Source organism: Pempheris klunzingeri, chromosome 17, assembly GCF_042242105.1.
Source record: "Pempheris klunzingeri isolate RE-2024b chromosome 17, fPemKlu1.hap1, whole genome shotgun sequence".
Taxonomy (NCBI): domain Eukaryota; kingdom Metazoa; phylum Chordata; class Actinopteri; order Acropomatiformes; family Pempheridae; genus Pempheris; species Pempheris klunzingeri.
The window spans coordinates 23,016,169-23,030,292 of record NC_092028.1 but is presented as its reverse complement, the minus strand read 5'-3'; the positions used below and the strand labels follow the sequence as shown (position 1 = coordinate 23,030,292).

Genomic DNA, 14,124 nt, shown 5'->3' with positions numbered 1-14,124 from the left:
TGTTAAGGTCATTTTGCTTCCATTAGTCCGACCAAACCTTTCTACACGACGCTGAAACACTGTTTCCCCTCACCTGGAGCTTCAGTGCTCTGCTGGCCGTCCATCTAACTCTGCTAAGGCTCATTACCGCGGGGGAACGTAAAGGCACTTAGCAACGCTTGCTCAACCAGCTTTTGTTTTTTAACCAGAAAGGCTTCGGGGGAGGCAGCTCTCTGCTCCGCCGCCGGCGCCAAACTTCAGCCTTTTGTACAATGTGCCTGCTTGAAAACAATAGTCTTACACTGCTTCACTAGTCGAGGCATAAGAGAGCACATTTTCTGATAATGAAACAAAGGAAACGAGCACTGGCTGAACAATATGGTACAAAGACTAAATATGGTAAAATGGTGCTGTTTTTTATTAATTACATACAGTATTTATAGTTTTTATTGCACTTCCAAGTTAGTTAGAAACAATAGTGCAATTAACTATACACACATTACATAAAAAGGTACCATGCAGCATACAAACAAGCTTAATACAAAGCAACAACATCCGCAGTTTGATTTTTTTTTCTTTTCATACATGAAGCTCGGAGCTGCCTGCAGCTGCAGTAGAAAAAGCAAAGACCTGCTTCTGAGCAGGAGACGGGACTGACTGTGCACGGACTCGTCAAGGCCTTTCACGGTGAGAAGATTTAAGTCTTCAGGCTGGTTTTTGCACGGGGTTGTATAGCAGACAGTCCTAAAATTATATTTACAAAGCCTACCTATGGTCTGATTCTACAAGGTCGTCTACTAAATTAACAGGTATACAACAGGATGTCTTCATATTTGTCTGACATTCAAGTTTAAAGGGAGTAAATGTGAAAACAAATAGAAATGGGGGAGGAGGATGGGGGATGGGGGGGGTCTGTCTGCTTTGGGATAATATTTGTTATAAAAGCTTATTTTAAAAAAAAAAAAACATCTTTGGTCCATGCTCAAACCCATGACTTGGCGAACCTTTGGCTTCACAACAACACTCAAACAGTGAACACAAAGAAGGAGCTACACAGGATTTACACATGTGGACTGCTTTAAGGAGCAGAATCTATCAAAACACACCTGGGTCTGCGTTTAAGACGTAATGAACAGTAAAAAAATAGCAAAGTTTGCATAAATAATACTACAAAAGCATCCAAGGCCTGATTAAAAAGGTTTGTGTTTAAACAGCAGGAGGAGGAACTGCTCAGTAAATGTGGTGTCACTTCTTGAGGGATAAAGGTCTCTGGGGGGGGGTTAGGTTTAATTTCTTCCATTATATATACACATAGTGAAAATAATAAACAGAAGCACCTGTTATTTTCAGCAGAGCTGCATTAGGAGAGTAACTGACATAAGCAAAATTATCCAATCAGTCAAGTGTTAACCAAGTTTGGTGTCGAGGATTACAGCCAAGACAAGCAGCACAACAAAGGAGAGAGCATTTGGTGGAAACAATGTAGAAACAGCTCCGAAGTCCTTTGGTTTAAATGAAACACAATTATCTCAGATCCTGAATGTGTCATCCAGGAAATGGTTTTCTTGATCACACACACACACACACACACACACACACACACACTGACACACACACACACACACACCCATAGGTAAGAGTCTATACGGCCACGGCAGCCAAAGTGACTGAGCTGCAGAGTTCAACATCTGTTTCCAGTTCCAGGTTCACATGGCTCACTGCATCAACAGTTCCAGGTAATGCAAGCCTGGCGGGGACCCTATGAAAACTGACCATCTCTGATGAAAATGTCAGCATAAGGGCACGTGAGAGAGTGAGTGTGTGTGTGTGTGTGTGAAAGAGGGAGAGCCAAGGATGGGGGAGGGTGTGTGTGTGTGTGTGTGTGTGTGTGTGTGTGTGTGTGTGTGTGTCACCGAATGTTCTCAACACTATTCCAGCAGTGCATGAGAGACTTCTAGGAAAGGCACTACTAATATGGCACACTTTGAAGGAGAGAAAGAAGAGAGAGAGAGTAGTGTTTTCACCCTCACCCTCACCCTCACCCTCACCCTCACCCTCACCCTCACCCTCACCCTCATGAGGGGAGCACCACAGCTTATCGTTGCCGAAGTCCTAGCTCTATCGATGCCTTCTCTCCCCCCCCCGCTGTAGCGAGGCTCACGCCAACGTCTCTCACTTTGTCGCTGGGGGGGTGAGTGTTGCCATGTGGGGTAACAGAGGTGGTTGCGTGACAGGATGGGGTGAAGGGTGTGTGACAGCTCATCAGCGACCGCATTGGTTTCTGTGGGTTTCTGGCCTCACTTGCAAAACAGAACCCCTCGCCTTCCCGTCCCCTTCCCGCCCCTTCCCTCCTCCACCGGCCAGCTCCTTCAGCTGGAAAGCTCAGCGAGGGTTTATTTTCACGGATGGGGAGCGAAAACAGCCCTCTCTTTGTTTTGGCTGCCGTGCCGTTCCCAGCGGAGGAGGCGTGGTGTCCTGAGGACTGGGGCCGGGCCTCACAGGGGCCACGTGGAGGAGGACGGCGGGGGTTGGGGGCGTCCGGGCGCGGGTCCCTCTCAAACTGGGTGCGACGGCAGCTCCAGGAGGGTGGGTGTCGGCGTGGAGGCCAGGTGATGGAGTCCCACCTCTGTGCTTTCCGCTATGGTGATGTCCGCGTCTTCGCCTTTCCCTCGCTGGCGACGGATGGCACTGAAATAGGCATTCATCAGCTGCATGATCTCAGTCAGCTGTAACAGAGAGAGAGGGGGAGAGAGAGGGAGAGAGAGAGAGAGAGAGGGAGAGAGAGAGAGAGAGAGGGAGAGAGAGAGAGAGAGAGAGGTCAGATTGGTGGCAGTCTTAGTGTCTGTCTGGCGCTGTCACAGGAGGGTGGAGAGGGATGATGTCATTCAGCTGCTAGAAAAACTGGATCCTCCAGAAGCCGAGGATGATGATGTTTGGCAGATTCTGGAGGAAGCTCACACCCCTCAATCAGAAAAAAGGCGCCTTACATGTGTGTACATATTTCATCACTTTGACATATTTTGCTCAGCAGCTGTTGCTGGAAAAAAAGGGAGGGAGGGAGGGAGGGAGGGCGCTGCGCTGCGCTGCGGAGGAGTTCATTTGTTAATCTGTCTCTCTGCTACCCCGAACTTGGTGAACACGACCACCAAAACCACCAGAAGCCACCGTGACCGTCACCCTTACTCCAGTCCCGCTAATGCTTGCCTAATCGCCGTGTCCGAGCTTCAACCATTGATTCGGCAACTAATCTCGCGTTCGCCCTTTAACTCCAGGCCTAACCATAATCACCCCCTCTCGTGTGTTCCCCCCCGGCACAGTAGCTCCAAACCCCGCACATTTATTTCAGAGCGATACGAGGCCGTGGGTTCATAAGAGGAGCAGCCTTTTCTCGCTTGTGCTTCACTTTTCCTGCGTTTCCAATAAATAAATAAAAGCCACTTTTGTATCCCGTGAGAGATCACAGAGGGATTTTTTGTTCCATGTGGGAAGATGCGAGCAAATCTACCGAGTGAAAGGCAAGATTTGTTCTCTGCTGAAAAAAAAGTCTGTTTGGAAGCACATCCATGTTTCTGAGAAATGTTGCCTAATATTTTAATCTAACCGCTGCAATAAAACTCACCCCCAGTTGCCATTTAATGCCAGGAAGTGAGACTTTTGGTGGTTAGCATGGGTTGGAGAGCAGGAGCAGGTTGTGTGCTCTCTATTTAGACCAAATTAATGAGTGTTTTTAAAGTGGGTCAGAGAGCTGGAGGTGTGTGTGTGTGTGTGTGTGTGTGTGTGGGGGGGGGTATCATGAGCAGACAGCGTGCTTCTTTCACTCACTCTGCAGAACACTGCAGGGTGATAAGGCCACTTGGCTCTGCACCGTACACAAACTGAATCCTGACTACAGAGGAGATTGATTCTGCCTAACCTCGGACAAGAAACGCTTCCAGTGAAAAGAGATTTTAAATCCTTTGACCCTCAGCATGTATATGCCAGCGCAGAGAGGCGGCCACTTTACCTTGGTGGTTTCGAACATCAGATCCCGATCCCCAGCTGTGATCTTGAAGGTGTTGCTGTCCGATACGCCATAGGAACAGATCTGGCCATAAGGGAAGGACTCCAGGGCCTCTGCCTCTCCCTGCCGATACAGAGACACGGAGGTAGCGGCTACACCCAACCACAACTTCTGGGAAAAACTTCCCGTTGAACTCTGGAGGGAGGAAGAGGTAAGCAGATGTCACAGCAGCTCAGAGTCGTTCCCTCACCGGAGGAGCAGAACTTTAAAACCAACAGGAACAGAAGTGTGACCTCATCGTACTTACAATATAAAAGTCCACTTCATAAAGAGTGCATCCAAAGCCCGACCACTGACGTGCAATAGCGAGGTAGGCGGCCATACTGTCCCTGCGGCTGTAGCTAGCCAGACCTTTCCAGCGCTCCAAGATGGATCCCATGACGGCCGCCGCCTCCTCCTTGAGCCGGCTCCGCAGACGCATGTCCTGCTCCACCTTTTGCTTGTGAGCTGCCGTAGCCGTGTGGCTCCACAGCGTCCCCGCCAGGAGGCCCGTGGGGAAGCGCTGCGTTGCGGGGCAGCCCTGAGCGGCCACCTGACAGGGAGGCAGGGCCTGGGGCGCAGAAAGGGACACGAGCACTCGAGCTTCTAGCACGTGGAGCGGGAAAAGCTCATCCAGCGGCGGGCAGGGGGCATGTGTGCTGAAGTCACCCATCAGACACTGAAGCCTCAGGGAGGCTAAGGCCTGCAGGTCCTCTTCACAGGCGGGCAGCTGGCCACGCACCACCATCTCATGGCACTGCAGACCAAAGGCCAGAACCAGGGCGAACAGGGAGAGGGAGAGGGAGAGGGAGAGGGAGAGGGAGAGGGAGAGGGAGAGGGAGAGGGAGAGGGAGAGGGAGAGGCCGGACAGGACGAAAAGAAGGTACAATTTGTCAGTAATAGCCTGAATCCTGCCATCAATCCTTTCTACCCCACCCTGTTTTATTTTGTCCCATAAGTCTTTTATGGGAGTCCTCAGGAAAAATGTTCTAATGAAGCCAGTGCTGGCTGCCTTTTGCCCCCTCTGCACAGCCAGTGCTCTTAGTCATGCTTTTTATGCACTGTGTTTTATTGCAATCACAGCCCATAACACATTAATGATTGTTGAAGTAAAAACATAACAATCCAATGAAATACGAGGACTGAATCACCGCAGGACAATAAATTAGATCTCATTATCAGCACTGAAATGGTCACTCATAACTCAACAGACAATCTCAAAGCAGGTCTGTGCCCTTTGAGGAGTCGTCCTCTGCTCCATTACCTGCTCAAAGAGGAGGAGATATTCGATGCTGTCCACTGATATGCTGTCAGCATCCAGCAGGCAGTAGAGCTTGAAACACAGCTTCCACTGGGATTTAGACTCTGACTCTTTGGTGGAGAGGCTGCACAGGAGAGGGACAGATAGGGTTAGTAAACTGGGGCAGGGCATGACTATACTAATATAAAGAATCTAAAGCCTACATGTTAATATGTTACCAGACACTGCCTCCTCCATGTGTTTAGTAACTTGGTGAGTTTCATGTTTACCCTGTCACTCAGCACTGCAGGGACACAGACGCCCACGCTTGTTAAAGTAACACAGGTCCCTTTTATTCCAGCTGGAAGTCTTATCGTTCCATTTGAGACTTTGCCTTGTGCTACCAAATGACATCAGCTTCACCTTGGTTATCCGGCCGCCGGCTTTGCCGACAGAAATAGTGACACAAGTCCAGTTTCCCAGCAGGGTGTCATGTTTGACCAACGCGACCAGACAAGGTCACCGGTTATCAAGGATACTGGATAACGGTCAGCATGGGAGTCGGGCTGGTGGAGATAAATATACAATCCACCGCTGTGTTCTCACTCATCTAAGGAGCGACAAATAGCTCAGATTCCTGCCCGACTTAGACAAAGTGTTTTGATAGCGTGTCTGTCTGCTTGGTTTTATTGTGTCTGACTTCCTCGCGCTGTCTGTTCTGTTTTATAGGGTGAAGGACTGACGTTTGCTTTCCGAACCTGGTCAGGATGTCTGCCACCAGAGCGCTGCCTGAGACCGGCTGCTCCCACAATGCATTCTGCTCGTACAGCGCGAATGTGTTGTTGCTGTCTTGCAGGCACAGCTTCTCCTGCATCCTTCGAACCACCTGGCGGGGGACAACAGGAAGTGGGTTGAAAAGACAGTTGGCCACAGAAATGGTTGAATTTTAAGAGTGAAAACAGAAGAGGGGATTCCTGTGATTATCGCGGCCCGGTGACGTCACCAGACTCCACGTTTGGCTTGGAACATCGGGAAGAATGGGAAACGAATGCTGTAAAGTAGAATGCAAACAAACACGCCCAAACCTCATTGGCAGTCGTGTGCGAGCTGATGTAGAGCTGGCAGGACCCGGGGCCAGGATAGTGCACAGTGCACAGCATCTCCTGCCGGCTCATCAGCATCTGGATCTCCTCCCAGGATGGCACGCACTCCCGACACTTGGTCTTCTCCAGAGCCTCGCTGATGAATGATGCATAGTTATCCATCTCTGACTCGGGACTTTGGCTCTGGATCCTGCAAGATAGAGAGAGAGAGTGAGACGGGTGCACACGCTGATGTGTGTGTTTGTGTGTGAGAAAGAGAATGAGCACATTTAGAATTACTTGATATTTGCCCATAAAAATATTACTACTAATACTTGAAAGGGGAACTTGTTAATGCTCCTGATGTTAACAGCGACTCAAAGGCTGAGAAGTGTTATACTATGATTATGGACTTTGCGTCATCCTCTGATTCAAGTGAGTTCTTTATTTTCTTTGGGTTGGCAATGCTCGAAAGTCAATGAGGCGAGGAATGACAAATGTTCTCACTTTAGCTCTTAGGGACTTAAAAGGCTCAACATCCCTCGGTCCTTCAAAGAAAAGGAAAATGGCAAAGAAAACATGTTTGACTTTGGGTAGCGCACGAAACAGGAAAAGGTGTTTCCGCTCCTGTGAACCAGAGCGACCTGCCACTTCCTCCCAGTGGAGTGTCCAGGAGTGGTAGGTGAGAGAGTGAGTGTGCTGTTGTTTTAAAAAGGGGGGACACAGACAACACGCTCCAACTGGAGCCTGAAGTCTCACACACTTTGCGGAGTGTGAAAGGTGTGAAATACAATCTGATGGAGTTATGAGCTCAGTCCTGTGTAAACACAGAGGGAAAAATAGGAAGGAAACAATTATACTACGATGTTCGTCCCAAAATACACAAAACAGAGGACAGAGAGGCGAACAAGGAGGCCTCAAACATTCTGCCAGACAGAGAGAGGCCCTCTCATTCCCTCCAATGTCTCACTCTCATAACTATATGGCCACAGGGTGGGATTTGTCCCGCTGAAACATAATTAGGAATGTTCCACTGAGTCTGTGTGATCCTTCCTATACTCTCCTCTCCTCACCCCTCTCTGCTCTTTCCTCCTCTCTTGCCTCCCCTCCCTCCTCCTCCTCCTCCTCTGCTTTCTTTCTCCTGGCCTATTCTCCCTGACAGCAGACATTCCCTGGGGGTTTCTCAGGGCACTGAGGGAGTGGAGGAGGGTTTCTGGGCCCACTGCCCAGCTCCAGTCTTAGCTCTGCCCAGCTGCAGCCTCACCACTGATCCACGGAGCGAGAGAGTGCGTGAGAGCGATGGCAAGACGTATCGAAACACACATGCAGCGAGTTCCACAGCGTTATTATGAATTGCGTTTGCATGCAACTCTTCCATTAGCTACAGGGTGACTCCCAGTGCAGACGTATAGATAGAAAACTGCAGCGGTTTGATGGCATGGCGTTAGACAGAAAATCCAGAGCCCTGCTAATAACTTAGATCAGCGTGCTTGACCGAGGGGCTAATTCAGACCTGCAAATCCAGCCCTAAAACACTGGATCTGTCTCGGGGAGCACGCTAACAATGTGAAGGCATATCACGCTACTATATCTAAACTGGTGGTTAACGGTGCTGGCGCCTGCTTTTTGTCTGCTGTCTAGACACCGTGTTTTTCCTGCTACTACACACCACCGGTTCACCTTTATCTCCCAGCATTCAACCTGTTCTCCCGCACACACTCCTGCTCCGATGTGCCGCTCTAATTGTACTGGAGTAGCATCTTGTTGCTTTGGATCACACTCACGTAAAATATTCTTCATGAATATAAAATAAACAGGGCAGTATTACTACTAGCCGGCTGGATTGTGGTTTTTATTACCGTAAAATGTCAACGTGAATCAGTTTGCTGTAGTGTTTTCCACCTGTCTTCCACAAGTTATGTTTCCCATTGGGACGAATCAGAGCCAGCAAAAACAAGTAAAATCCAGTGTTTTCCATTTCTAATTACAAGTAGGAGACGACGTGAACAGCTTTCTCCAGTCAGCAGGATTTATTTTAGCTGAATCCAGCACGAATAAATCCAACCTGAAGACACGGTTTCTAATTTTCCAAACTATACATCAAGTTGAGGTAAATTAAACTATTCAGATGACATACTGCCACTGATATACACAGTACCTCACTGGGGTTTTCACTTGTGGCCAGCGTTTGATTCTACTTTTTCCTAAAACACATTAAAGTCAACCGTATCAGCCCTCCGGCGCTCGAGTATCTTCTGTGTGTCCATCTCACCTCTTGAGGTGGAACCGTAGGTATTTGAGCACGGTGGGTCCAGGCAGGAAGGTGCAGCTCATGCAGGTGAGAAGCTGCCAGTAGCGGAGGTGTGCGGCAGTGTACGGGGCAGGTGTGTAGCTGGTCTGTTTCACTAGCTGGCAGTAGACCTCATCGCGGAGGGGCCGCAGGTCCAAGCAGGTCTGCAGCACGCCCTGGATAATGGGAATTGGCTCCTGTGCCGACTCCAGCTGCTGCAGGCAGTTGAAGAGCTTCACGGCCTCCTCGCGCACCGAGCCGTAGCCTTTCCCACTGTGGTCTGAGGAGAGGAGGAAGAGGAGGAGCACAAACCATGTGTTATACTTTAATCTATTTTTTTATCTCCTCAGGATATCTGCATGGTTCTTAAACATCGACGATCACTGAGTCACAGCACACTTTTACCAACACAGTACTTTATTACATATATCGTACTTGTTTTAAACAGCCAAGCCAGAAGAGGCTGCTCTAAGAGTGCCCTGCTGAGCATTGTGCTAAATGCTGCCTCTCAAACTGCGCAGTAATCACACAGATTACACGACTTCTTTTCCAATGAGCAACCATTTTCTATCCAAACAGGCTTCACTGGTCAGTTTCTGCTAGGTGACATAAATAACCGTAAACGCAGTCATAGCTATGATAATGTACGACATGTATGTGCTAACTACTTACATGTGTGCTCCAAGCTGCCGTAGGGGAAGGGCAGAAGGGGGGCGTACAGGGGGCCCTGGGTGTACTTCAGGATGGGATTGTGCTGGTAGATGTGCTCCACTACCTCCAGGTTGAACTTATTCTCCTAAAGTGCACAAGTGGAACACATTGTGAGGATAACATCAATAGATAAAGACCCAAACATTCATGTGTGTGCAATATGCCTGCAGCAGCCAGCCTCAGAGCAAAGCAGCGGGTGATTGAGTGTCTGTTTGTCTGTCAGGGGTGACCGGGGTCGATTTGACCAGGGTCAAAATTCAGCTCTGGCAACTTTCAAAGCAGCAGGAAGGGCAAGTGATGACCCAGCAAACCACACCAGCACCACTGACATTTTATCAGCCAGTGTCAATGAGTTTAGTGTGTGTTTGTGTCTTTCCCTGCCCATGTGGATAGATGCCTTCCAGCCGTACAGATGGCTTCCATGCTACTGCCCTCCAGCACCTGTTGCTCATTAGTAACGTTGCCACTGCTCTGGCTCTCTCCTGCCTCTGCAACGCCCCCCCCCACCCCCACCCTCCAAACCAGCCACCCTTCCCTTTCTCTCTGGCTGCAAGACAAGCCTGCTTTCACCCCTCCCTAGTGGGGCAAAGTTGACACATTCTTCTGAAGTGTTTGGTGCACACTGGTGACAGGCTTGTCTGTTTGAAATGTGGGAATGAGATGTTGCTCTGTGGACCACATGTGCAGCGATACAGCACCACATCTCAGATGATATTCATACACTGTGCATACATTGTAGGGCCGACAGACCCTTATTCCCATCGGTGCTTCCCTCACACATTCAAGAGTTCAACACACTCTGTTTTCCAAACGCTAGATGAGAAGATCGATGCCACTGAAGTCCGTGTGAAGCCACCTAAGACAGGAGCACAGCTAACCTGGCTATACTAGATATTATATAGAAATACACCTCCCCAAAAGCTAAACAAAACCCTCTGGATAACCCCCTGGTGGCTGGCTGCAGTAATAACCCCCCCTCAGTGTTAGTGGATGGGCCAAACTAAAAAGCTTGTTTATTTTAGGTACATCTTATTACACTGTTGTAAGTTCAAGGTTCATTTATCTGTTAAGTTTGGTTTTAATGAGTTATTTGATGCTATAAACAGGGGTGGAACCTCGTGACTGACAGCTAATCCTAACCCCAGGTGTATGAGTGACACCCCGATGCCCCGGCTCCAGCCCCGCTCACTATTACCCCAGACGTGTTGTTTATCCAGCGGGAGGAAGTGCAGACGTGTCGTCCGTCTTCGTATGCAGGCTGTGAGCTCTACATTAGGGGAACAAACTCTGCCCACCAGCACCTCCAAAGCTCACTAATTAACAACTGAAATGTAAAAACGATAATTCACTGTTTTACAGGGTGTTATGTAATACCAGACTATTTTTGGCGGGACCATTAACTCCCTGGAGTCTCCGCTGTTTGTCTGGCAACCGGTCCTGGCCAAGAACTAGTCCGGCCTTAATAACCTCCCATAAAACTGTGGCTTTTTACGCTTTGGTTTTTGTACGGATAAAACAAACAAACTGTAATATGTTAATTAGCTACTAGGCTGATTTTGTAACATTTGAAGGCTGTTTTTTGCTTTTATGCTAAGCTAAGCTAGCTGGCTAGTGGCGCCGAACTCTCAGCATGGACGGAAACAAGTGAATTTCCCAAAATGCCGAACGGATCGTCTGGCCGCTCGCGTTTCTTGCTCCATCAAATGTTGTTTCGGTCGTGTTGAAGTCGCAGTAAAGTGGTGAACACAGTGTTAATTACAGACAAGACTGCTAATCTGACCCAAGGTGTAATACAGTGGAATTATCCTTTAAATGTAATGTAGAGCAGTTCACCCATCTAATCTGTTCTTCAGATCTGTTCTCTCTCTTCCACACATGGCCTCTGGCTGTAGGTCCAAGGCTAAACCTGCCGTCCCCGCTCTCCCTCGTGTCTGCGGCTGGAACATGAATCTATGCTTTAAAGATAAGCGAGCGGGCCTGTTCACACAAAGCCTCTTCTGTTCATTCTCTCTTTGATTTTTGCAGCAGCAGTCTTAATCTCACACTCGAGAGGGAAAATACCTCGCTTGTTTGAGAAAGTGTGCCCGTGTGTAAAGGTGAGGGAGGGGGGAAAGCAGAGAGAGAAGGACTGAGGACGAGTCTTCAGGAAAGCAAAACAATGAGCGAGGAGCACTTTAGAAGCAGGTCCCCTCTGTTCCTCCAGAATATAAGCTCGGCCCCTCCTGGCGAAGCAGACGGGGGCAGACGGAGGCGAGCAGATTAACCACTTTCTTTGAGATTAGAGCTTCTCGTTGGGAGATAACGGAGACAGGAGGCCAGGCAAAGGACTGCTTATCTGGACCTGCTGCTTCAAGCCAAACCCTCCTCCACCTCCTCTGCCAAAACTGCCCCTCTCCTCACCCCAGTGGCAAGGCAAGTCATCCGTCTGCTCAATGAGATTCCAGCACACTGTGCTCTCTAGCAAGCCCTGGTCTAAAAATATGCCCGTCCCTTATGAACACACTTAAACAAAAACAAAACAAAAAAGGAAAAAGCATCCTTTCAAACCCCTCAAATCCTAATTTTCGGAGCACTCAGTAACTGGGAACATCTTTATCTCAAAGTGACCTCTCTGATTCAGCTCTGTCACTTCGGCCTGTGCCAGTGTGGTGGAACAAGATGAGGTCAGGCAGAAAGACTAAGCCAAGCAGAGTAAACTTTGGACTCTCGGTCCGATGAGGCTGTGTGGTTTCCATGGTAACAGAGCAGGCGGGAGCAACTGTGCGCACGCGCTTTTGTGCGTAACCCACCTCGATGTCTCGAATCAGGAGCTGTGTCGGCGTTTCCACTGGTGCTTTGGTGTCAATGATCTTCTGGATGGCACATGCCCAGTGCACGGCCTCGTTGAAGTGCTTGGTGTACAGCCTGTAGCAGTGCTTCCTCCCGTATACCGTGATGCTCCAGTAGCCTGAGAGAGAGAGAAACACATGAAAAACACACTGTGCCGTATTTCATATGATCGGCTGTTGAGAAACTGCACCTCGTCTGACGGTGTAATTCAAGTAAATGGGGAAGAGAAAAGCGAGACGCTCTTTGCACGGGACATCCCGCATATCAGGCATGACTCCCTCTGGCTGACTTCCTCTCTCGGTTTCACTGAGGCTCAAAGGTCAGCCCGAGAGGAACCTCAGGCCACGCCAAAGCCAAACAAAAACAGTTATTCTACAGATGAGTTAGGACGCTAGCGTTAAACCCCCTCAGTCAGTTTCCTCCTGGACAACCTGCAGTCAAGAGAAAAAAAGGCGTGCTTCCTCCTTGTGCAGAGGAAGTATTAGACATACCACAGGCAGCCTGGCCTGATCTGCAACCCCACGGCTGTTATCAGGCCTTCCTGCTACGTGACTTGGCACCATACCCTTGTTTGTTTAGGTTCTTAATGAAATACGAACCCAAAATTAAGAGTTGAGATTATGACATGGTGGCATCGCTAGAGCTCCCACTTTGGCGTGACTGACCCTTCACAGCAAAGCTAATGTAAGGGTTAAAGGATGGAACGTTTAAAGGGAAGTAAAAATTTCATGGTGGCTTGCCAACAGACAACGCACAGAGGAAGTAAATATTTCATGAAACTCCTATGTGACAGGTTTCTCAGCGGCTTAGGAGGAACATAAGGTTATTCAGTAGTGAAACAGCAAATGAGTTTGTGACACAGCCACTGTTGAAAGTGCTCTTGTGTTCAGAAAAAGTCCCCTGCCATATTGAGTTAGGAAGAACTATGTTTGGGTTTGGGTTTGTACATTGGTTTGGTCAGTTTAAGTGATTTATTTAAAGTGAATCTAGTTTGGTGAAGTCAGCAGGACATAATCTCTCCACTGATGGACAGGCAGACAGACGTGGACATGTTTGAAGTACACAGAGACTCCAAAAAGGACAAGTCATCCCTGTGTCTCTCCCCATTCAGCAAGACTTTCCTCTTTATTCCTTTGTTTCTTTCATCCCAGGAAGGGACGTGTCCCCGTCGATTACTCAAATGTGAGGTTTCTAGACCAACCTTGAACCATGTTTTAGACCAAACACAGCTGGGGCTTCCCAAACTTACTCAGAATTACATTCATGGGAAGGAAAAGGGGGACCACAAGCCGTATCAAAAAACCCAGAACAACCTCTGAGGAATTTCTGAAAATGTCCATGATCACTAACCACATAGGGAATTAACACAGGTCTTACTGGACTCTACAGAGATTACGGGCAAGTATACACGAGTGTGACTCAGCTATGCATCAGCCCATGTGTGTGCCCCTCACCCGTCTCCTTGTACGTCTGCTTGTCTGGCCAGATGACAGAGCAGAGGTTTGTGAGGACCAGCGTGCCCAGTCTGCGGGCTCCTTTCTCTGGCCCGCTGTAGTAGTCGAGGGAGTCCTGGCTCAGCACGAACCAGTACCGACGCTGCTTGATCCAGTTGCCTCTCACCTCCCGCAACAGCCACCCTGTAAGTGAAATACACAAACATGTCACATGACAACCCGGCTTCAAAGTGAACTAACACTGTGGTGACTGACAGAAGGTTAAATCTCCAGCTAAAAACAAGATGTCACCTTGGTGTCTGGTGTTTATTGTTATCTGATCTTTCAGAGAGGCAGTTGAGAAAATAACTGGCAGATTAATCAGCTCACTTTCAGCTTTACACGCCAACATAAACCACATATGTCAGTGGGAGTTTTTTTAAACTCAAGTTATCAATAACCGAACAATACTTGTTCCTTCTAAACATATACTCTACACAATTACTTTAAGTAACCAAAAA

General features: G+C 48.6%; 1 protein-coding gene across 1 annotated transcript in view; it reads right to left on the bottom strand.

Moving 5' to 3' along the window:
* Positions 1-2,034: 2,034 nt before the first annotated feature.
* plekhh3 (pleckstrin homology, MyTH4 and FERM domain containing H3) overlaps positions 2,035-14,124 on the bottom strand; it is a 28,472-nt gene continuing 16,382 nt past the window's right edge. Inside the window, exons 4-13 of the mRNA XM_070848420.1 lie at positions 13,625-13,807; positions 12,131-12,288; positions 9,303-9,426; positions 8,613-8,910; positions 6,344-6,551; positions 6,017-6,144; positions 5,283-5,403; positions 4,287-4,775; positions 3,983-4,174; positions 2,035-2,705 (exon numbers count right to left, since the gene is read on the bottom strand). Of these exons, the coding sequence (XP_070704521.1) occupies positions 2,535-2,705; positions 3,983-4,174; positions 4,287-4,775; positions 5,283-5,403; positions 6,017-6,144; positions 6,344-6,551; positions 8,613-8,910; positions 9,303-9,426; positions 12,131-12,288; positions 13,625-13,807 (2,072 nt within the window). The 3' untranslated portion in view covers positions 2,035-2,534. The remainder of the gene's footprint in view (positions 2,706-3,982; positions 4,175-4,286; positions 4,776-5,282; positions 5,404-6,016; positions 6,145-6,343; positions 6,552-8,612; positions 8,911-9,302; positions 9,427-12,130; positions 12,289-13,624; positions 13,808-14,124) is intronic.